At 32.4% G+C, this 25,152-nt stretch overlaps 3 protein-coding genes across 10 annotated transcripts in view; 2 read left to right on the forward strand and 1 right to left on the reverse strand.

Moving 5' to 3' along the window:
• Positions 1-516: 516 nt before the first annotated feature.
• LOC148629355 (hippocalcin-like protein 1) lies at positions 517-4,527 on the forward strand. 3 transcript variants are annotated; one of them, XM_088549113.1, is made up of 4 exons: positions 562-758; positions 1,554-1,585; positions 3,193-3,588; positions 3,985-4,527. In XM_088549113.1, the coding sequence occupies exons 3-4, from the start codon at positions 3,217-3,219 to the stop codon at positions 4,162-4,164; spliced, it is 552 nt and encodes a 183-aa protein (XP_088405239.1). In that variant the 5' UTR covers positions 562-758; positions 1,554-1,585; positions 3,193-3,216; the 3' UTR covers positions 4,165-4,527. The 3 variants fall into 3 exon arrangements, with proteins under 3 accessions (XP_088405248.1, XP_088405239.1, XP_088405232.1); XM_088549122.1 differs by lacking the exons at positions 1,554-1,585; positions 3,985-4,527 and adding an exon at positions 3,806-3,975 and having other exon boundaries at positions 517-758; XM_088549106.1 differs by lacking the exon at positions 1,554-1,585 and having other exon boundaries at positions 595-758.
• Positions 4,528-7,723: 3,196 nt separating this feature from the next.
• Positions 7,724-24,563, reverse strand: LOC148629356 (2-(3-amino-3-carboxypropyl)histidine synthase subunit 2-like). Of its 4 annotated transcripts, none has more exons than XM_088549009.1 (7): positions 24,419-24,563; positions 14,442-14,595; positions 13,983-14,095; positions 12,169-12,389; positions 10,919-11,584; positions 9,666-9,842; positions 7,724-7,877 (listed from the first exon to the last, which is right to left on the reverse strand). In XM_088549009.1, the coding sequence occupies exons 2-7, from the start codon at positions 14,589-14,591 to the stop codon at positions 7,756-7,758; spliced, it is 1,449 nt and encodes a 482-aa protein (XP_088405135.1). In that variant the 5' UTR covers positions 14,592-14,595; positions 24,419-24,563; the 3' UTR covers positions 7,724-7,755. The 4 variants fall into 4 exon arrangements, with proteins under 4 accessions (XP_088405135.1, XP_088405155.1, XP_088405145.1 ...); XM_088549029.1 differs by lacking the exon at positions 24,419-24,563 and adding an exon at positions 24,073-24,212; XM_088549019.1 differs by lacking the exon at positions 24,419-24,563 and adding an exon at positions 21,105-21,183.
• LOC148629357 (microtubule-actin cross-linking factor 1, isoforms 1/2/3/4/5-like) overlaps positions 23,479-25,152 on the forward strand; it is a 123,929-nt gene continuing 122,255 nt past the window's right edge. Inside the window, exon 1 of one of the 3 annotated variants that reach the window (XM_088548803.1) lies at positions 23,479-23,595. The gene's annotated coding sequence lies outside the window, so the exon portion shown is untranslated. Of the gene's footprint in view, positions 23,596-23,679; positions 23,820-24,033; positions 24,173-25,152 lie in introns of those variants that run through there. The other 2 variants (XM_088548794.1, XM_088548812.1) reach the window with 2 other exon arrangements.

Here is a 25,152-nt window from a genome sequence, read left to right on the forward strand (position 1 = left end):
GGATGTTAGCCAAATTAATTGCATCTATACCTTTGTTGACAAAGGGTAGCGGAAACCCAAATTCTAAATGACTCGCACTGAAAAAATAGACAGTGGGGGTAAAAAATCCAGTCGCAGTCCTTTCATGGGATGCTCAATAGTTACTATATTTACGTATAAACATATAAGTCGTCTGGTCATGCCATCATAAGTCACAGAGCTGGCAAACGTATGAGGCAATAACTGTGAAAAATATTAACTTCTTGGTTTTCGATAACCTTGCATTCTAACAATCACTGAAACAAAATGGTCAAAATTAAAGAAAATGCTACCTTTCAGGTTACCTTACTTTGATGTACAAAATTGCATAATTGGATAAGATACAATGATCGCAAGGTGATATTGAGTATCAAAATGTCATTATACTAATTTTCTTACTTGTTAACAAAAAAAAAAGATTTATATTTAAAAATATGTAAAAAACTGGGGAAAGGGCTAAGGATATACAGGATTCCGTGGATATGTAAAATAACGTATTACTTTGGTCTTGTCAAACTACATTGAAACGGTGATTATAATTAAAACGGTATGTAAACAAAAGCTATGTCCATATCACCAAATCATCGTTTAAATTACCTATCAAAGGGAAGTCTAACGGCATTGTCATGGATAGAATGCCAAGGAATTTAATTTTTCAAACGGTTCATACCTGTTCGATCAAACACCAATGGCGAACCGTTCTAATGGAATAAAACTTCCTGTTTAGATATAATTTAGCGGTAAGTGACTTTTGTTTAAGTATTTTTTTTACTAAGTCTTTTTATAACTATATCTCATGTAAGTTTGTGAAATATTTATCAAGAATACAAATTATACTTTACAGTTTGATATACGAAGGTTATAAACGAATATTGTCAGGAGCATAAGATGTGTTACCTTACTTCAAGCTAAGGAAATTATACTTAATTTTTTTTCAATAAAACCAAGACGGTTAACGATTGATATGAACTCCAAAACTTTGGCGTTGCCCAAATCACCAGTTTGAAATCTTCCAACACATTTTTTTTTCAGTTCAGAGTGACTCTATTTTGAAAAGTATATATGTTAAACATTTTACCGTTCCCAATGTACCGGGTTTGGATATCAAGTATTCAGAAAAAGTCTGACGTCAATGAAGAAGCAGACAGCAATAAAATATTCAGGAAAATACATTGATAAGAACAACACCTGTACAAACAGTTCTGTCAATTGTTTTTGTTCGTATATTTTAAAGACACAGTATTAGAGTCAGGAGGAACACTAAAAAAACATCGAATATCAGGACTTCAATTTAAAAAGCTTAAGCTATATCAAAATATAAAATACTAACTTTTTAATTTTTCTTTAAATGAACACTGTACTTGTCTCCTAAACGTGACACGGTAGGCTTCGTTGATTTGTGATACCTTTAAATCTGAAGGTCAGGGTACTTTGTGGGAATGTAGAACTATTTTGTTATTAAAGGAGATTTTGTCTAAATAACACCAGTCATTCAATCAGACTTCGAGTAAATTTTTCATTTATTCTTTCTGCAGTCATTGCATGCAACAAAAATATGAACGATATAGTAAGTATGGTGTAAAAAAAAATCTTAACTGATATTTAGACAACGCTCACATTTAAAGTGAAAACGTGTGTATAAAAACGTATGTCCTGGTTTTTCTCAAAACTAAAAAAATGCGAGATAAAAAAATCATTAAAAATATTTCCGCAAAATCACGTAATGAGCTTGTGGACGATGGGATAACCAGTAACGTTAAAACAGTCAAATGCTAGGTACACAATCAAGTGGATAGCATGGGTATCGAATTCAGAAATTTTCAAATGTTTTTCATATAAAACTTTCTTAGTTGTGGGTTCACACTCATGCGCAGGGATGTATTCGCTATTTCAAAGCTCACACGTATAGTAAATTCGGAAGCGTTTATAGGTCCGCGAAGTTGAATGGTGTGGTTCAGACCTTAAAAATTAATACCTGTTCAATAAGTAGATAAAAAAAGAATCTACTCAAACTTGCATAAAACTTACTGTTACTGAACAACCTATACTCTAACAAAAGATTATTTTATTTCTGAAAAGTAATTCAAACTCAATTAAATGTAAACATGATTACGATATGCACCAAAAAATGACGACTTCAATTGATTTTCTATTGTACTTCTTTCAATTAAAGCTACACAAAAAAAAAGAAATGGGTTGTGTTTTTGTCTTATTTTTATAACGAAAACTATCGATTTTTCTTCCTTACAAATATGGTTTTGAATAAATAAATATACGAATTGTATATGACTTGTGTCCGTTGTTGACACAACGCTATATACCAACGATTCACATTAATCTTGCAATGTGTAAGTAAATGAAATTAGGTTCTGTTTTAAAGTTACTACCAGAGCATTAGTATTCAATTAAATTTAATCAGAATGTGATCATTAACATACATGTTCTCTTGGCAGTGAAATAATACGCACAAGTACAATGGCGGATCCAGAGATTTACAAAAGAGATCTCTAATCCGGGGACTAAACTATTTCCTCAAGAAAATGGTGAAAAAAATATGCATCATAATCACTTATGTTTACGATAAAACTTACACGAAATAAAGAATTGTTTGATTGATTATAGCTTTATGGTTGTGACTGATGTTTTAACATTAAGTTGGTAACATTTAAAAAATATCAATATCATAAGGAGGCTGGTCACATTAGACCCGCCTATGAAGTAAGAAGCTGTTCTTTACTTCTACGGCTTACATCTTTTGCATGGTAATAACGCCTGAGGAGAGTCACTTCCAACTGAAGTAAAAAATACTAAATATAGTACCAAATTAAAAAAAGTAAAATAGTCAGAAAGTCAATGTACTTGTTATGAGAAGGGCAAGGTCAGAGCCCACATTGGGACTTTGATTGCATACATTTATGAACGTTATTTCAGTGCACACCAAATGAATTCATTCTATTATTCAATAACGTGGCTTGTGTATGAATTCAATAAAACAGTTGGCTAGTTTCTGTTAAGCCGCGGCTTTGATTGTTTCTATGATCAATCAAAATTCTAATGTTAATGATAAAATTATTGAGCACTAAAAACGAGCATTGCTTAAATGAATTCAACATGATGGGTAGCTAGGGTTTCCATGTTATACGTTTTCACATATAAATTACTATTCCATTTAAGGTCATCCAAATGCATTAGTTTAAAATGGGCAACAAGTCGTCAATGCCTTCCTCCGGAGAATCACTGAGGAAAAAGTTCAACTTGTCTCACCAACAGTATGACGACTTAAAACAAATCTTCAAAGAGAATTCAAAAGGAAAAAATGAACTTTCTAAGAGGGAATTTAGAAGAGTATATAGTTCTCGTTTTCCCGGAAATGCCACAGGTTTTGCAGACAAGATGTTTGACTGCTTTGACAAGGATGGGAGTGGCACTGTGGATTTTGGGGAATTTGTCACTGGGATTTGTATGATGGACAGTGATAAAATTGAACACAAAATAGACATAGCATTCGATTTATTTGACCAAGATAAAAGTGGCTACATCGACAGACAGGAAGTTCTGGACTTACTTAAGGTATGTTCAAGAGAAAATCTTATTTGGGTGTGAGATTCAATAATAATGTGATTTTATTTTAATTTTTTTATCAGTTTGGGGATGCGAGTTTGAATAAGGAAATTACTGATTTGTATATTATATTACCATTTGTTCAATATCATTAAAAATCTTGAATTTCGCTCAACAATCTAAAGAAATGTAATGTATTAATTACCGTGATGTCATTTACTTCAAGGAACCTGGTGCCATCACCTTTGACATCTTGACTAGAAATATTCGATCACACCGTACCGTAATAGTTGAAAGTTTGAGCCCTGGCTATAAATAAGAAAAGTGGCATTATAATACAATAGACACTAACTTTCATGCTTAACAATTATCTTGTTCAAATGAGTTGGGTATTTCATTTATCAGGCCTACAACGACTTATACAGTTCATCAGCCAATGAAATTAACCCTAAGAAAGTAGCCAACCAACTGTTTGAAACCATGGATACTAACAACGATAACCAAATTTCTAAAGACGAATTTATACAGGCTGTGCAAAGAATTCCAGAATTACTCAATCTTATAAGACCTGATCCTGGGGATTAGTGATTTTATTATTTGTGTAGTTATTTTGATTACTTGATATCAGCATTTACAGAAAGGCAACAGTCTTAACAGTTTCCAAATGACATTGAGAATGAACTTGTTATATATATATATATATTCTTTATTCCAGAAGCAATAAGCTTGATGATAATACCTTACAGCTAGGTACTTAATCATTATAGGGAATACTTGAATGACATAGTTTAATGCTTATTTATATCTATCCACACTGTTTTTTGAATGCTTGTCTTTTTTTAAATAATAATTGGTTTTTCCATTTCAGTGTGTCATGTTTCGAATTTCTATGCATTTATATATTGTACCAAATTTGAACAAATAAACAGACTTATATTTGTTAGTCAATCATACTTGTACCATAATCTATCTTAGGCTATATTCTGTAGTATAAAATTGCTCTTTTAAAATAGAAGAAATAAGATTTAATATTAGCAAGTTCACATTTTGCCAATCAAAGTTTTTAAGGTTGTCATATTTTGCTTAATATATTAAATAAACAAGACTAATAACCTGTCTGGACCTCAGTCACCATATTTGTCACCAGGTGAAAGTCTTCATGAATGCATAAACTTATGATATCATAAACTGCTAAAAAAAGTGGATAAGTTCAACAGAAAAGTTAACCAAAACTATTTGTCAAATTGGTCCATAATAGGAGGTCAAAATGTATATAGACAATGTGCAATAACTTGAATTATAATTATTTGATATTTATAGAGTTACAGATTTCACAAAATAGGTACCCTAGAGAACATAAAGTGACAAAAAAATGACTATTCAACATTCAAATTTCTGCATAATAGGAGTTGCATATCTCCAATAGGCACACATTTCTCTATGAAGAGAGATTCATATCTTCAATATGTATATTAACACTATGCAAAGTTTGAATAATATTTGTTCAATAAAATTTGAGTTACAGATTAAGGGTTCCAATCACAACATAAAGGATAAAGTTCAACAAACATAAAATAATTCTCCAAAATACAGCATAAAATGTAAATGATATTCTTAGCTACAGATAATAAAAGGCAGGTACCCAGTAATCCTGATAGACAGACAGACAAACAGACAAAAGAATTTGAGAGGTTAATAGACCACCTTTTAATTTGTGATACAGATAAAAATTTGTGAATGCAATATTAAGTGGATCCAACATTAAAAATTTCGGTATTGACCATTATCCATGCGCTAAGCAACCACTGCATTTTTATAAATAGGACTTAATTTGAAAAATGTACTACCTACTACGTTCACAAATACCCATTAGAAATTATATAAATTGATACTAAATAATTGAAATTCTTCAAGTAATATTTTAAATAATCAAATCATGAAAGGACAAAAAATATTCAGATTACAAGTACCTGTATTCAATTATATCAAAGTGTTAATCAAATACCAGTTTAATCTTCCCGATAGTAAATGAAACTCTAAACACATGAATGTAAACATTACAATTAAACCAACCACATGATAAATATAACATGACAGCAATATGATTATGATCTGCTGAAATATTGTAAAGGCTTATTTATTTGGGTTTTGTTTTTGTTTGGTATAATTCTTTTTGTTTACTGTTTGTTTGGGCTATTGTCTGACATTCCATAATAGTGATACAACAGTATTGTGTACTATGTGTAATTTTGATAAAGGAGTGTATCAGACTTGTCATGAAGGTGGAAGGAGTGACATTATATACATATACTATGTTCTAAAAATAAAGATGTCACACTTTAAACACACCTGTGAGGTTGACCATTTGCATGCACATGGTACCCATTCACACAAAGTACAAACATAATTCAATTGACTAGAAAACCAGGATATATAACTAGCTGATCCCTCGTCTATAGAAACCATAGGGAACATACAAAAAGTCATTCAGAATGGCTACATGTCCACCAATAGCAAAGTCCTCTTTTTGCATAAGGAAACCTAAAAAGTCATTCAGAATGGCTACATGTCCACCAATAGCAAAGTCCTCTTTTTGAATAAGGAAACCTAAAAAGTCATTCAGATGAGAAAAAAAAAACAAAACAAAGGGCATCATGTGATTAAGAATGTGCAAAAATATTCTTTAAATTCCATTCTTCAGTTTGAGAGGAGTTGGGGATTTGACTGAGGACAAACAAATAGATGAATGAACAGGGCAGCATGATCAATATATACTAACTGCTTTTCAGGCATGGGGTATAATAATAATCATCAACTATGAGTGTTGAATATTTTAGAATGTATCACCCAAACATTTTTTTTACTACATAGCACTTAAAGCATAATATGAGGAAGACATTTACTTTAAGTGGGAGTGAAGCATTTAGTAGGTTCCCTTTTTAATAAAATGCTGTTTACCATTTTTGCTAAATTTGATCTTGGATAAGCCAGCAAAAGATATTTTAATATTCAAATTTTGACACACAATTAAATCGCAATGAATCGAAAGTGGATAGCATACAAACAAATTAAAATTGATCTAGTGATTACATATACCCCCCCCCCCCACTTTCAAAGTGAAAAATGACAAGTAATGGTATGTGCAATGTATACAAAAATCGCCAAATTTTATCGATATACAATGGTCCACTCCATTTAAGTTGAAAAATTTACATGAAGTTATGCACATTGTTGTCTAAGTATACCTCTACTTTACAAAACAGGAAGTTGATATGTAATTATCAAAATCACTTATAAGGTATGCCCCATGTATATAAAGCCATAAACAAAATTTGAAACTCCCGGTTTTTGCCCTGATATTGCCATTTATTTATTTTCCTTTTTAAACTATTCCTTTTGATTACTACCTAGATTTCATCAGTTTGTAATTTTGTTACCCATCATTCATTAACATATCGTTTGGGAGTCATAATAATTGAGACAAAATTCAGAGGAATGGAATGATGGAGGTTGGACCAGGTGATTCAAATAAACAACCACTTGTTGAGTAGAGATATTAAAAGGTTTGGTTGAGGTTTTTTATCGTATCATTCAGAAACCAAAGTTGTGACAAATCAATAGACAGAAAAGCTAAAATGAGGATCATAATACATTCACAACATGCCAAGGAGGATAATAAAACAGGAAATGTAGACATCTACTTTGATTTTTACTGCTCATAAAAGTAATGAGGATGTTTTATCAAATTGGTCATATACTGTGACAGACCTTTAATTTGTGGATATCAATTTTCGTGGATAAGAGAAGAAACACAAGTTCGTGGATTCTTGAATTCATGGTTTTGAGATATTCAGGATACACATCAATGGGAAACTTTTTTTCATTGGTAATCTAATTTCATGGTTTGGTCTACCCACGAAAACCTAGAAAATTGGTACCCCACAAATAATACTTCATTCACAGTAAAACAACTATAATGTAGATATCTACTTTGCTTTTTACTGCTCATAAAAGTGATGAGGATGTTTTATTCATATAGGTAGAAAAAATATGATTGACATGTTATTTCATTTTTTTTTATTTAGGACTTAAAACAGAAAAATTATGTCTGATTGTCTTAAACGTAAAGAATTTCAAATCAAAATAGTTCTTGTATATGTTTATTTTATTAAAACTTCAGCTCTGTTCATGACTATATCCAGCTGCTATACCTCTAATTCCCTCTACAGCACTTGACACTTCTGTCTCTCCTAATTTCTGCTCTAAACCTTTCCATGATCTTGATGAGAAAAATTCATCTAGAAATAAAACTGGAAATACAGCAAGCAAGCTCACTAAACGAAAATCCACTGCTTTCAAGTGGACATGCATCATATTAACACTTTAATAATCATTTGACACTGATTGTCCTTTAGAAATAAATTCAGTAAAAAAAAACTCCCATTGTTTCCTATGCAAACCCATATTTTAAGTGATGTCCCTAGTGAGTAAACCTTTAGAAATCAAGCAGTTTTATGCATAACTCTTTTAGGTTCATTAGGCAAGTTATCTTTTGCAACTTTCAAAACATAGGGTCACGCAGCATTTTTTGGCCATCTCCATGGCTTATTTACATACAATGTGAAAATAAGCTGAATTTTGACCCTAGCCCCCACCACTGTTTAAAGTGCAGTGAACAAATGTTTTGAACAGCAAACTGAAGAACTGGAATATTCTGACGTGCAAAAATGAAATATCTTTCAAATCTATATTAAATTGGAAAAATAATATTCAATCCCATGGCCACTGGCCTTCTCTTCATGACAGACTGTTCTCCCAAAAGGGGCAGTCCTTGTGATGTCATGAATATTTACTATATTTATACCTATATGTACTTCTATTGAGCACTTAAGGAGGAGTTGCAATTATATGAAATACATATGCGATATATATATAGTCGGATAGACAGACAGAAAGAAGTAATACCTATATACCCTCAAACTTTCTTTGTGGGGGCATAATTAATGTTTGTTTAAATCAATGACACCCAACAATTTTCATTATTAAATAATAAAATGCTTCACAGGACACAGCTTGAAAAAACTGGTGAGGTCAACCCTGAACAGTTGGGGCAAATATGGACACACCATTCAAACTTGAAAATTTGAATTTTTAATACAACTAGATATTTGGAACAAGATAAGAATATGACCAGAAAAGAAGTGATTACTTTATGGCCTTCATTCCTCATTGGTTGCAATTGAAACCTCAAATCAAATCCATCCTTCTTTTTGGGGTATGGCACCTTGTAGTTTGTAGACCCTTTGTCATCCCTTATTCTTCCTTGGCTCTACTCACAACCCCAAATACTATTCCCAGTTTTCTTTTTGTGGTATGGCACCTTATAGTAAAATTTATATGAGATCCAATCACTTTTACTCAAGCAATTGTCTAGACATAAGGAAAATGCTTTTTTTCAGGCCCCTTTTTGGCCCCTAATATTCCAGAATGGTTCAAGTCTTAATCCCAAAAATCAATCCCAGTCTGACTATGTGGAGTAGAATGTTGTGGAACACTATTGTAGACACTCCTATTCTGTTGCTGGAGTTATGTATGTAATTAAGTTCTATGAAATGCTTGTTTTTAGTCCTGCTTCTAAAACTATTCGGGTCATAACCCCCAAAATCAAAAGCAACCTTTCTGTTGTAGTTTGGAACCTTGTTATAAAATTTTATAAGAATATAAACAAACAAATGTTATTCCATGAAATCAAATGGTCAACATACGACGACAACGAACTCAACATCATCATACCATTATACGACCACAACTTTTTTGCAGTCATATAAAAACTGTGAATATCCACTTTCACATGTCAGTTGTTAAGAATATACAGTCGGTCTTAGTAAAAATATTCAAGCTGGTTGTTTTTTTTTTATTAAACACACTGCAATTCTTCTTTATCCTTGTAACCATCAGCTATTCCCTATATTATAGGGAGAATACAGAAAATTCATGAAAAGTTAGACTTTTGAATGTAATTTCAGACTGAAACAAAATATATGACCAAAAAAATTCTCTACATACTTCTTTCACAGAATAGTTACCTGCATTCTCTGCCTTGACTGTAGTGACTGCCAAAGCTTCATTCCGTGTGACAAGGGCTGTTGAGGACATTTCTGGAATTGGTACATTGCCAAGAGTTCTTATCTTACCTGTGATGAGTGAAACATCAGTCCTGCTATCTGTGTCAGATTCTGTCATTGGTACATAATCAGAACCACCTGTAGAAAAAAGAGATTCAAAATAAAATGACCATATATTTATCAATCCAGTATCACATTTAAGTTCTAACATCTGTGGTTGCATCCTTTGGATCATATTAAGACAAATACTACACCTGCTTAATAATGTGGACAAGCTGATATGTGTATATATTTACACTAATGCATGCATTTCCTTTTTTTTCGGGGGGGGGGGGGGGGGGTGGGGTTAAAATTAGATCTATCATCTACAGTAGTCTGAGTTCCTCTCTGCTTCAATGCATTTAATATATAACCCCATTCCAAGATCTATTCACTTTATTATTTTTGGTAAAATTAATCTGGGGGTGGTCTTCCAATATTTTCCCCTTGTGAGTAGTATTTTGGAATGGTTTAAATACTCAAGATTTGCTAAGTAGTAAAATGTGGAACATAGAGACTACACAGAAATCTGGAAGTGAGTGTGACACTAGTAATACCTCTGCACAATTTAATTTTTGCATAATTGATGTTTCTAAATGTCTTGTTTATTCATAAGATTTTAAGCTCAATTATTGATATACATGTATTGTGTATGAATTATGGTAAAAGTAAAAAGTAATGATGGTATTTAAATAGGATACCATGCTCATGTACAGAAAAATGTAGCATTTGTTGAGTATTGATTTACTTCAATTCATTTAATGTGTTTATTGAATATTGTCATATTGTGTGTTTTCTCAAAGCAAATTTATTATTGATGTTATATATGATTTGATCTTATACATAACAAGTGCTTATCAAATTTACTACAGATAATTTTATACTGAAATAATAAAAAAAATTGAAGTCACTGCTATCTTGCCTTATATTCATTGTTTCACTTGGTCATACATACATTGTATATACAATAAAGCACATTAGAACTAGTGTCAAAAATTAGACTCAGTAAAATGAAATATTTTTTCCTATTTCACATCTTCTGTAATTTCCTTCAGTACTAAAATCAGTCCAGAAAAACAGTAATCATATGTTTTACAAATGGACATGTACAATGAAGTACTACTTGAATCAGAAATAAAATTACATGGTCAGCACCTACTGTTTACATGACAAACCTGGTAACAAATCCCTGAAATCTGTGTGGTAGTCCCCTGTCCATTCTCTCTCAGTGTTACAGGCGATCTCCATCTCATACACTGATACAACAGGTTTATAAAATTCTGAAGAGTCTAATAATGTATTCTCAGGACAGGCAACTAATACATATAAATCTACTTCTAAGAAATTAGCCAGCTTAGGAACATTTAATTTCCCTACTACAAATGTATAACTTTTCTTTCCTGCCTTTTTGATGAGTGTTTTTAGCCTATCTATCACAGCCAAATAATTTTCCACACCCAAAGTTCCAACCACAATACCAACTATGGAAGCATCTTTAGCCTTCTCTACCATATAAAATCTTTTCATTAACATTCTATTTACATTTGATCCTTCTTTCCTTAGTTCAAAGGTTAAAGGACTGTATGTGTAGAAGTTACATTTGTTAAAGGTCATTAGCATATTTGTTAAGGTTAAACTTTCTATTCCAATATAAAGCATCACAGCTTGGTCTAATGAAGATCCTCTTGGAAGTTTAAATATTCTGTTGCACATACACACTGTTTCTTCAGATGATGAATGCTGAATGGCACCGTTAGAAACATCACTGGATGAACTGGGTATAATCATTTGGGATATTATAAAATTGTTAAAATGCTGGCCAGCATCTTTCCCAATATTGTCTACAAAAAAAAAGGTAAATTTTTCAATAATTATTAAATTGTATGCTTTGAAATACACAATCACACACATACTACAGGATAAACTGCCTTTAGCAGGAAACAAAGACTTAAAAAGAATGAATTCAATATTAAAATATTGACACTGCTTTAAAAAAATACGAAGACACAGAAATCTAGTCATGATTCAACCAGCCTATATTCTCATTTGAAAAAGTAAGGACCAGTATATGCATATTGTAAGTTTTAAATTTACAAAAAGATTCTTTCCAATCTAAAAGTAGTTGCATGGTCATGAAACAAAAGCATAACACAGGATGACAGCTTGCTAAAAGGGGGGTGGGGTCAGTGTGTGTACATTGTTATTTTTGTTGCTTTTAAATGTTAATTTTAGGTGCTGTAATGAAAATTATCGGAACTGGCCAAAATGCCATAGTAAATTAAAGTAAATTAAATTTTATTCACAGCAAATTTTGCTGCAATAAAAATAAATTCCTTTTTCATTTAAAGAATATAAATGGCAAAACTGATTTTTTTTGTCAAAAACAAATTATGACTAACATGAACAATTCAAAAGCTAACCATACCAACACTATGATGATAGCAAGTATCATACAGGAGAATTATAAGCTGGTCTTTGTCTAAAAATGTCTCTTTCATCTTGGATACTAAATCAGGAACGTTAACAGGTGCTTGTCCAAACACAAATTTAACTGGTAGTCTTCTAGTAGGACTTAGACAGGAATGTCCATAATGGATTATACAATCAGCATTATAATGTTGGGCTGTAACCTCATCCACACAACAGCTGCAATTTAAAAAAAAATATTGATGTCTTATGATAAATAAATTACTTTAATGGTTCGGTAAAAAGAAATAAATTGATACTTTGGTAACTTAAAATACATGAGCAAGCTCACAAAGAGAATACCCCTTAATTCAAATAGACATGTATTTGCATCATGTTAAACCCTCAATCTCCCCTTGCAGTGACCTGAATCATGCAAATCTACAAAAATTACTCAACCTTCCTATAAAATTTCATTAACTTCAATTTAAATTTGAATTTAGGTGGAGTTGCACTTAAAGAGTTTCACATGTAAACCACAAAACTGAGATTATCGCTCTTTCATAGTCTCAGACAGTAACTATCTTCCCTCCTGCCACTATAGATACTAATAAAACAGTTAGAGTGATTTACGAGGTATTGTACATACAAAGTTTAAACAGGTAAAACTATAAGCTATTTGTTTTTGAAGGATTAAGTCAATGTCTTCTTTCATGCACATCTACATATAACACATAACCTTTCCAACAAAATTTTGAACCTTTTCAAGGGTTGTATTACAACAGAGTAATAACTATATTGCATCATTAATTAAGGTATGGCATAGCTGTTATACAGGTCGAGACCACTAGAATTTTGACTTACTAAAGACCAAATAAGGCGCACAACAATAGACCTCATTCACATGTTGTCAGATGACCAACCCCTTCAATAATTATTTTCAACTACTATAGCTCTATTTCCACTTGAACATGTGTACATTATGATAAAACTCTTCTTACTTTTTCAGTTATGTTTTATTTCCGATTCCACCTTATTTCAGATACATATTGGGTTTACATGACATTCTATCGGTTCTAAGCTCATATTAGAAAATATGGAAATTTGATCTCGCATTAAGGATTTTACTTTTCAGAAATTACCTAAATTACATTTTCTGTGGAGGTGCATACTTATTTCTAAGACTTATTATTAACTAAATCAAAAAACAAAAAAAGAGAATAATGAAACTTGTTAAGTAGAGATATCAATTGAAAATTTATCCCAAAATTACATTCAAACATGTGAGAATAACTCATAGTAAACATGTGATAAAGACATATTCAGGTATCTGACTTGATTAGTAGGTCATTCCAGGTCATCCCCTATACATGTACAGGAATCCAACGACCTTATATACTAAAACTCTAGACCTGTTATACCCTACACTAATTCAGTCTTGAAACTACTGCATACACATACACATTTTAAATTTCCACTAAGTGAGAATTGTTTTTTTTTTTTTTTCAGTTTCAAGTAACACATGGCTTTCTTTTCTTTTCTTTTTTATTTCATGTTCATGTCATTGTCATAAATGAGTATTATTCAGATATCTTGAGTTATTCTTGACAAACACTTAGTTCTTTGTTTGCAAATAGTGATATGAAGAGTACATCTACATATATGGGTATACATTTATACTACATGTATAGTACAGCTAAGTATCTGATAATAAACTGCACATGCTTTTGTTTTTAGCTATAGATGTCTGCATTTTTACAGAGAAAAACAAGGGAGTGAAATGTCAGTAATATAATGTGTAATTGCAGCAATAATAAACATCAATTTTTTTACCTGCCATATGAAGTATCCCCCAATATGAAAACTTTGCCATTAATTTGTGACTGAATCTGATTAAAAATGGCAACAGAATCTTGCATCAATTCATCTGGCATCTGAAGTGCTACCTACAAATACTCATAACAGTAACTCTGACAGAACAAAAAAAACATAAACAGTATTTTTTTTATAATTTTTTTAAGACTACACTGGTAACTGAAAGAACAGGGCCATACTAAAAAAAATAAATTTAAGCCTTCATTTTGTGTTTGGAACCTTGTGGTACATGTATTACGGCCATTTTCTTTGTTGTTATATCAAAATCAAATTTTATTACTCTTTTTAAAAGTTCATTTAAATTTCTGATTGCTTTTACATTGTACATGTAACTTCAGTTAGCATATTTCCATTCACTTGTAAGAATTTCAAACTTATAAAAATTAAAATTAAAAACTACAATGTTATTTAACTAACTTTTTTAAACTGACTTCCCTGTATCCATTTAACACATTCTGTTATTTCATAATGTTTATCCAGTAACTCCTTGGGCACCCTCTGGTCTTGGTGAACAGAGAGTTTTCTACTAATTACATCGTCATCTGGTGTGCTGAAGTTGGCAGTCATATTTCTACAAAAGTTTTGAAAAAGAATTGATAGTAATCTTATTGGTTAAAGACCATGTCTTAAATCTACATTTTGTAGTTTTCTTCTTACAAACAGTTCTACTCAGTTCCTTTATCACTTGTCATAGTTTTCCCTACCAATAATTTTGGGAGGGTACACTGGTCTGCCCTTTTTGATGCGATTTATAAGCACCCTGCCCTTTTCTGTCAATTTCACATTAATGGATGCTAATACTTGCATATGAGGTGCCTTCAAATTTGCCTAAAATGTGCAATACAGCCTTTTTTTTTAATTACCTAGATTACCCTGTCAGTTTAAAAAAGTATGGGAAACCCTATGCCATGTGAGCAAAATCAACTGGACTTTTCTTTATTAAACTAAAATACCATATCAGATTTTTTTTAGGAGTTCATTAGATCATTATCCCTTGCTCCTTTAATTCAAGATGAATATTGATGATTTTGATGTACATTTACCTCATGTGATTTTAGTTAATTTATTATTTTGAGGTAAGTAATAATAGACTAAGTCTCTATAATGGTATTTCGTATCAATTTTACCTGCAATCTCTGAATTGATCACTGAAGGCATGAAATGGCTATCAGCTAAGGAAAATAAAAAACTATGACGTCACAATGCTATTTTATATTGTGACGTTATTACTTACAATCAATTTTACACTTACGACTTTTTGTGAAATCTATGCCAGGACACCAACTAATACTGAAGTCAGGATTGAAGTTCATGAGTTGTTTTATGTTCTAACAAGTATGTACTTAGTGTCTTTTGGATATGTATGTAAGCATATATTTGGATTTTCTATTCTTTATGATATAAATTTTCAATTCTATAATGATAAATAACATGCAGAAGTCTATGAGGGATCAGATAATAGTCCTGCAAAGAAAATATTAATGTAAACTTTAAAAGTGGCCAGCCAATATTCATTTCAGACAGCAACTATTTGATTGGTTGAGGCTATGGATTTTTTTTCTCAAATAATCTTTTTTTCTGCCTTTTGCAAAATAACAATTTATTTTTTTTTTTTTGGTGACAATTAAAAAAAAAAATTGTTTTCTTCTTCAAATATATACTTTAAAGCCAGTAAAATTTTAGAGTAAAACAATTTTATTTTCACATTGCTGACATATTATTTTATTTTCTAAAAACTTTGGTAAATTACCAACTTTTTTCACAAAAATCCATAGCTTCCACCAAACAAGAGGCTCTGGGAAAGCCTGAATCGCTCACCTGACAAACAATGCTCTATTAACAAAGTAAGTATCATGCTTGTTACCATGTTTGACTAAAAATTGCTGAAAAAGAGCATATATAGATGAACGCTGCAATATCTAAAGAGTACCTGTGGCACTGTGTAAAATGTTCGAAATACCTTCAAAGTGTTTTTAGAACCTTTGGAAAATGTTTACACAGGGTCCCCCTATGCCTTGTTATCCTACCAAGGGGGGGGGGGGCATTAGCTCCCTATATATTTACTGAGAAAGAACATAAAATAAAGTTAAATCATGGTTATACAACATTTTCATCATCACCATTCATCTCAGGAGATAATACTATATAACCCAAATATCATTCAAATCAAAGCAAGTATAAAATTAGAAGGTAAATGGCAGCAATTTTGAAAATGGCCATCCAGTACATATTTTCATCATAACCATTCAACTTAGAATACCGTTCAAAAATCATTAGAATCCGAGCAAGTGGTGAAAATGGCTGACTAAAAAAAAATTTTGATACGGCCAGTCTACTCAGAATATCATGTTTATCTTAAGTGAAGCTTTCATCTGCATTATTCTTCATTAGTCGAGGAAAAATGAGCAAAAAACGCATTTTGACCCCTATGTTCTATTTTTAGTAATGATGACCATGTTTTTTCAACTGATGAACAATTATAAATGATCAGTTTATGCAGGAATAATTATGCCAAATTTCATTAAATTTTGTTGCACAGTTTCTGAGAAGATTTTCAAAATTGTACATGTTAAAAAAGAAAAAAAATCTGTTTCAAGGGTTGTTGAATCATTTGAAAATTTAAAGTTTCAAAAATTTTAAACAGTTTGTGCTGGATACCCTATGGAACAACCATGCCAAGTTTCTTTCCAATTGGTCAAGCAGTTTCAGAGGAGAAGATGTTTAAAAGAGCTAATGATGACAGAAGACGGAGATGGACGAAAAGTGAGACAATAGCTCACACTGCTTTGAGGCCAGGTGAACTAAAAAATTAAATGGTTGCTACCTAATGCACTGTATATGTACTACAATAAAACATTTGTAAAAGTGGGATAAGGTTTTTAGAGAAATACGAATGCATGAAATGAATCTTTTAATAAATTATATTTTAACAAAATATTATGGCCACTATAAATACATGTATATACATATATATTTATTCTGTATGTGTCTATCCTAACAATGTAAGGGCTTCCAGTAAAACAACTTCTGTCAAGTGAATACTACATGTACATGTGTACCAGGACACAGGAGCCATGACATTGTTATGATGGTTTGGAATTTATAGAAGGTAGAAGGAATGCAATTGATAGATGATAAACAAGAAGGTCTTAGGAAGAATCACTCAACATTTTACTGTCTGATGAGGCTCATCCAAAACAGGATAGAATGGTTCAATGATGAAAAAATCACCATTGCGTGTATGATCGACCTAGAGAAGGCCTATGACTCAATTTGGCAAGAGGGTCTACTGGTGAAAATGTAAAAACTTGGCATTTGAGGGAAGAATTGGCATGGATGAAAGACTTCCCGAACAACACGATGGCAAAGTGAAGTTATGATGATAATATGGGAGAAGAATTTAAAACTGATATAGGATTGCCTCAAGGCTTAGTTCTGGACCCTACATTTTTCAATATCTTTATATGCGATCTACTTGATGACATCACTGGAGACTACACTACATTTGCAGACAATGGAATTCGTCAGATCCAAAAAATTTTGATGAACTTAAAATCATATGAAAGGAAATAATAGAAAGACTATAGATTGGACAAACAAATGGAGAATTAACATATATCTGGACAAAACAGAAATCTGTGTATTCTCAAAAAAGTCAATTGATGATAGTGAAAAGCTTATGGTAATCAAAGAACAAACATCTCAAGTGCAACTCAGCACCAAAGCTTCTAGGGGTAGTTCTGGATGTGAAAATGACATTTGGAAAAGATATTGACACAACAGAGAATAAGACAAACTTGAATATGTCAATACTGAGAGAAGTTAGAAACATTAACCAAGTTTAAACTGAAAAAATGACCCAACTACATGTATATTATAGTACAACCAGGTCGGTTGCAGAATACTTTAGTAAAACCTGGCAGGTGGCAGACAAAAAAGAAATGGGAAAACTAGACAGGATACAGAGAAAAGCCTTTGCCCTTTCCATAGACATGCCAATAGCATAATCTGGAGTACAGACATTGGAATTAGAGGCAGGCATTTACCACTAGACCTCAAAATAGAGCAAATGACAGTTCAAGTTGTTTACTTGTAGACTATCAAATTTTTATCCAAGTACAATACATTTTATTTTCATCTTTGTGCAAAGTTCGTGAATTTGTTTACGCTACATGAACTGGTCGTATGTCTGGATATATGCATGAACTATGAACTATGAACTTCTTTGCAAGTTGGACCAAATCAAAAGGATTCGACTCTAGTTCTAACTACACGAACGATAAAGCTTGTTCTAATTTCATATCTGCTATTGCAAATGTCTCCCAAAAGTCCACGGCCCACAAATTAAAAGATTCAAAATACTTAACACTATGGATGGACCAGGATGGTACTACGGTCTTTACTGGCAAGGATTTGGAGTCCATATATGTTAGTATGTGCAATAATGGAGATAATGAAGATCTGTTTTTGAATATTGGTAATGCAGAATCTGCATCATCAGATGATTTGTATAAGTATCTCTTGGATGTATTTGAAAATCTTGATCAGACTGACATCCTGGAAAAAATGGTAGGATTCACTGCAGTTGGAGCATCAAACATGCAAGGCAAGTATCACCAAGTGTCTATGCTTCACATATTGTAACATGGATATACTCTTTTGGTACATCATGTTTATATTCTATAATAAACTTTTCTTGATCTTTTTAATAAGGGGAGGATGGAAGTCAAATTCTAACTTTTGAACATGAATAGTATATTGATTTTTATTTTCAGCAAGCTGCAATGGTGGTATTAAAAGCAAAACTGGTTGCTATACTGATGGTACTAAAATATTGTATTACAAAAAGTTATACGTGTATTATGCCATAAGAACAATCAATATTTCTCAGATGGTCAAAGCGCAGTTGGACTACTCACAATGAATGGAAAGCAACACACTACATCAACATTCTAAGAGACATCAAAGAGAATAATGTCAACTTGGGAGGAAAAGGCACGCAAACAATAATCCTTTGGATGCCATGACATGCAGGAATACAAATGTACCAGTATGTGACAATGATGCAGCAGCCATCTTAACAAAAACAGCAGCAGAAGAAGCCAAAGACTTAAACAAGGAAAAAATCTGGTAACTCTTCAAGATGTAAAACAATGAGCATGCAAAAGTAGTAAGCAAAATGGGCAAAGAAGATGGGATATTTCAAACACAGGCAGTGATCTATATAAGAAAGTACCATACATGAATGTCAACCAGACCATCATATTTGACTATCCATTGTAAAGACACTTCAGTATATTCATCCAGCTAAGAACAGGTTATGCAAAACTGAACTATTAGTCTACTACAAACATTGAGTAGGACAAAGCAATACAGAGGAAACCTGTACATGTGGAGCACCGGAAACATCAACTCACTTCCTCCTGGAGTGCCGCAATACGATACAGACAGAAAGGAAAGGCTAAGTAGAGTTACATCCGAGGTCGGATTTTGTAACATCAAAAGTAGAACTTGTAGACAGATATTTCAACAAACCTAGCTGATCTGGACATCCTTAAACTCAATCTTAAGCTGCCCAAAAGTCAAAATTACATAGTGAAAATTATTGAGTGGTTGTAAGTCACATTGAAAGAAAACAGTCATACATACATGTAAGACTAGTAGTGCCACCAGGCCACAAGATTGATGATGGTATGACATGACTGAGTCACATCATATGACATTAAAATTAACAATTTACTTATCATGATCATAAATAATAAGCGTACATGATCTCTTAGAAAGACAACTTGGAAATCCTTTTATTGATGCAGGAAGTACATTTGTACAGTTACCCAGGGTTATACTAAAAGTAATATAAAGTCCCTGAGTAACCTGACTCAGAAAAATGACAGCCAATTGAGAAATTTAACACTGTACATGTTCTGAATAATTTGTCTTCCCCCAATATATGCATATGTCAAATGCAAATCTAATAGTTATATGCTTTAAGTTAAACCAGTATAAAGACCAGGGAGGCACAATTATTTTTACACAATATAAAGTCTTTGTCAGGAGTGACCAGTCCCTATAATATATATGATAAATGATATCCTCTGTGAGGATGAGATAAATCTACTTGGTATAACACTTGATTTCAAATTGAACTTTAATAACCATATCTCTAATGTATGTAAAAAGGCATTACAACAATTAAATGTATTAAAAAGAATTGGTAATCATCTCAGTAAATTTGGTAAACTTACAATATATTATTCTTTTATACTAGCAAATTTCAACTATTGTCCATTAGTATGGCATTTTTGTAATGAAAGCTATACAAAAAAACTTGATTCAAGAATGAGCTTTACACTTTATTTATAATGATGATAAAAGTACACATGAAGAGTTGTTAAAAAGTATAAGATGCCATCCTTAAGAGTAAGATGATTAAGATTTTTAGCTATATATGTATATAAAATAATAAACAAACTTACTCTGGTATATTTACATGATATAATAACTGTTAAAGAGAGTTCTTACTCTTTTAGGTATACAAACTTGGTGAACATACCAAGACCGGCAAGAGTAAACACAACCAGGTATGGCCTGCATTCTGTCAGTTATGGGGCAGCTAAACTATGGAACCAACTTCCAAATGAATTAAGAGGGTACATGGGACTTGATCAATTTAAAAGTTTGATAAATAAGTGGGATGGGGAGGGAGGTTCTTGCTTCTTTTAGTTTGTCTTCCCCAACTGACAAATGCAACATCATCTCCGTAAAACATTTTATTTATTATTTGAATTTCGCTGGCATGTTAATTTTAATGCTTTTAGCTGCTTAGTAGCATCTGCTTTCAAATTTCGTCTGCATTGCTTTCATTTTAGTGCGTGATTACTTGCATATTATTTATAATTTGTTATCGTGCTGCTTTAAGTTCATGTGTACGTCTTTTAGTTGTGTTTATTTATGTCGATTTTAAAAGCTCTATAGAGCTTATGTTTCCTCTTTGATATATCGACTTTAAATAAAGTTTACTTGACTTGACTTGACTGGACTGGACTACAAAGTCCATGATCTAGCGTATAAAACGAATACCTTTCGAAATCAAAGCGATCAAACGTGTAGAGAGTAATATTACAGGGGAGCTGAACCTAGTTTTATTTGATGTTTATTAGAAAGGGGACAGTTCGGTACATGGGTAGCTCGGACTAAATCTAAAATCATTTGTTACCTTTTATGATAAGTTACAGAGGAGACATAAAACAGAAAAACCAATTGACTCTTGTAAGGACCCAAGAAAATCTGGTATTAATTTTGTAGGGAATGGTGAAAAAATCGACAGCCGCTTCCATAATTAAGTCTTTAATTTAGCTAGAAATCTAACAGTCTCTTGAAAGCATGAAAATACTTCTTGATAACAAAGAATGAAGTACATTTGTAATGTATATTTTGCTGCTATATCAGATATGTCTGGCAAAATAAGCTGTAATTGAATGTTTTATTCCTGTGTTCAATATGTTTGGTGGTAACACAGTTAGACATGGCGAAAACCTTTGAGAAAGATGAACGGACCAATAAGTGGGAGTGAGGTGGTCGGGAAGCTGGAATCAATTATTGGTTGGGAACCAGGAATACATTTTTTTATTAAGGGAAGTTGGAATATATAGAGAGACTAGATTGAAAGCACCGGTCTGTAATTAAACAGGACTATGGTGAAGGGAAGCCCGCGAGAACTACAACCCCTACACATAACCATTCCAATTGTACGATCCTCAGATATGTTGCCCTTTTATCCCAATATGTTAGTGATAATGTAGTCTTGAAATGTTTTAAAATGAAGGTTACTTTAGAAAGTAATTTTATTTCATAATATATAAATATAAAGCCTGCCTAAGTCTTGCGTCGGTCAATTTGTTGCTTTTTGATTTTTAGCCCTAAATAAGTTTGGGTACATTTAATGGACCCCATTGGAAATAAGCTGAAAAGCTTTAATGGGCTATCCAAGGTTAGATATCAGCCTACTTTTTACTTTTTAAGGCTACCAGTTAAATTTTAACATTTAGCCTAGATGCATTCATGGCAAGTTTTAATACTATATTGTCATAAGAGTATACTATATATTGTATGACTGTATTTAATGAATGGATGCTGTCCTGTAAATTGTATGTATGATGTTCTGATCTGAATAAAGCTATCTATCTATCTATCTATCTATCTATCTATCTACTTTGTATCAAAAATATGTACAGTGGTGATCGTGCAGGCCCTTTGGGTCAGGATTTTTTTAAGCGCAAAAAATACCACTAAATAATTTTTGTTTCCATATTTGGATTATTGTGTGAGTACTCTGTCATGTTTGCCTGTTACTTGTATTTCATGTTTTAATGCTATGCCCAGATTTTTGCAAATAATACTTCAACTATGGAAACAAAGTGATTTAAAGATATTTTTGGTTATAAAAAATCAACAACAACAAAAACTCCTGGTCAACAAAGGCCTGTGGTAATGTAGTTTTTTGATATTTTGCCGTTGTATGATATTTTAAGCGGTTTTAAGATTTGTTGCTCCCTTTCCAATTATGTTTAGTGGATATACAGTTCTCAGATGTTCTGCCTCTGTATCCAAAATGTTAAGTAGTAATACAGCCCTCAGATGTGCGTGTGTGTGTGTGTTTATTTAATACTTGTTTCGGTAACATGAACAATTCGACATTGTTTGGTTCAATGTTGTGCATTAGTTTAAAAGTTTGTTATTCCGTTGATGTGCTCATCTTGAAAGCTGAATATTTCACCCATTCATGTGAATAAAATAGTAGATTTCCAATCACCAGTAATTGCCTGGGTTTGAGTCGTTGACTCTATGACATTTTAGTCTCACATTTACTTATATTTAATAATCTTGTGGTCAGATCGAGGTCCTGATACCTTTCAATAAATGTATACAAATGCACTAAACATGTTGAAACAAAGTGACAAAATTGGCAAAACTCCTATAACAATTATGCCTTAGAAAAGAGTTTTACAGTTTCACAGTTGTAATGCTTAGTTAGACAAGAGCGGTCATTAGTATAGAGACTATATTGTTTTCCTTTAACGCAGCGAGGCTCTATTCAGACATCATAAATCATACTATGATTTTCTTAATTTTTTTTGTATGAATATGAATGTTCACAGCATTACAATAACCACGTAACACAGAATACCAGAAAAATTCTTTAAAATAGGGAAATAATTGGCGCAATTTGTATATCCCGTCATGATAGTCATGTTTTTCATTGAAGAGTGCTTGAGGTACAATAAAAAAAAGTGCAGTTATAGACATTGCTATAATGTGATGCACCTCACGCCTACTTGTTTGTTCGGGTGTTCTATGTTCTTACGTAATAAATTACAACAGTATATAATTGGTTTTTATCAAACTGCAACCTACCATAAACTTATACAAATAATATCCTGAATACAAATGCACATTTAAACAATTTATTGGCCCTGTAAAACTTTGAAATGATATGCACATATACCTGTAAAGTATGGAAGGGGATATTATACTTACAGGGTAGTGTTGTTGACTTTTAAGATCAGATAAGGTCAGTGAGTCATTTGTTTGGTCTCATTTAATAATCTAGCATATTTCTACTTAATCTGTATTTTATAAAAAGCCTTTTCCGATGTTTTAAATTTTAAAGGTAAATTTCATCAACAGGTCTGTTGATTTTGTAATAAGTGTGATCATTATCGTGCAAGCAGAACTGATTAGCCAGCCTTTCTTCTTGGTCGTGATTTATAGAAATTTGTGTTTAGTTCCAAAAAGGTAAGTTTTATCTAATTTGTAGTCAAGGCAATGCACTTGTTTTCTTTCATTTATTTTCAAGGTTTTTTTTTCAATTCGTAAGAAATTAACGTGATACGTCAGATATTGTAGATTAGGAGACCATGCTGGTTATCCATGCATGTACTTGTATCAAAAATCTAAACAACGGCATATTTTTAAGTGTTTACATTTTGAGGAAGACATGGCCGATAAGATTAATTTTTGTCAGGGGTAACACCTTTAGAAGAGATACCTTTGTTTACATAGTAATTTTTCGCCATCTCCCCTCGAAGTGTCATGATTACATAGGACAAGTAAACAGGAAGCACGCTAACTTAAGCACATTGAATCGGGTGAGTTTATTTTGTTTAAAATTTTACTATTCCGATGAATTTTAAGCAACTCGTTAAAAAGTAAAAATATGCTAAAAAAATATAAGGACGATCTGTGTGTGCTCTTCGGTCTTGTTCATCTTCAGCCATTTACATTTAAAGAAAGAGACAGTCTGAACGGATCCAGGATTTCAGGTTAATGGGTAAACTTTGAGATAGAAGTAATGAAAATGATATCAAAAATTTTATACAAAAATAAATATTTACCCCCAATTTTAAGAGAGGCTTTCGCCGGTTTCGCCTGATGAATTTGCGCCTCAGGGGATATATATTCGTGTAGCACTTAACACGCATTTCGCGTTCTTTCGATACTAGTTTGAGTTATCCTTCTTTAAATGCAACATTACTTATAAGTTTAACTGTGTTCTCTCGACCCTTTTTTGGGATTAGAACTAAGTCCGAAGCCATTTTTGATAACGGATTAATCAACCTACTCTCGTGCACATGACACCAAAACCATACCGATTTTCCTTTTTGTTCATTATATACATATATATGTCATAGATGTCACAGCGGTACGAGTTCGAGTCCCGCGGAGGGAACGACCAAAATTTGCTTCGCAAATTTGACAGTTCTAACATCGTTGGGAATTTTTCAGACCTTTCTCTATATATATATATCAATCATATATAATGGTCTGAAAAATTCACAACGACGTTAGAACTGTCCGCGGAACTCGTATCGCTGTGACATCTATGGCATCACCGCCTACACAAATTCCAGCGCCCTAGACCACTCGGCCAGCTAGGCTATATAAAAATACAGTACTGGCTGGCCGGGTCATTTCTCCTCGCAGGATTAATCTAGGTCTGTAACTTTGTACACGATGTATGGAAGTACGGGACAGCTCATCTAGGTGTTGTTAAGTAGGATAGAGGATCAAATTGACGATACATGTCACAACAAATCAATATCATACAAACGTCTCAGAATGTGACTCG

The sequence above is a fragment of the Perna viridis genome, chromosome 1, assembly GCF_037379345.1.
Source record: "Perna viridis isolate PV_CMFRI_1.1 ecotype Kerala chromosome 1, ASM3737934v1, whole genome shotgun sequence".
Taxonomy (NCBI): domain Eukaryota; kingdom Metazoa; phylum Mollusca; class Bivalvia; order Mytilida; family Mytilidae; genus Perna; species Perna viridis.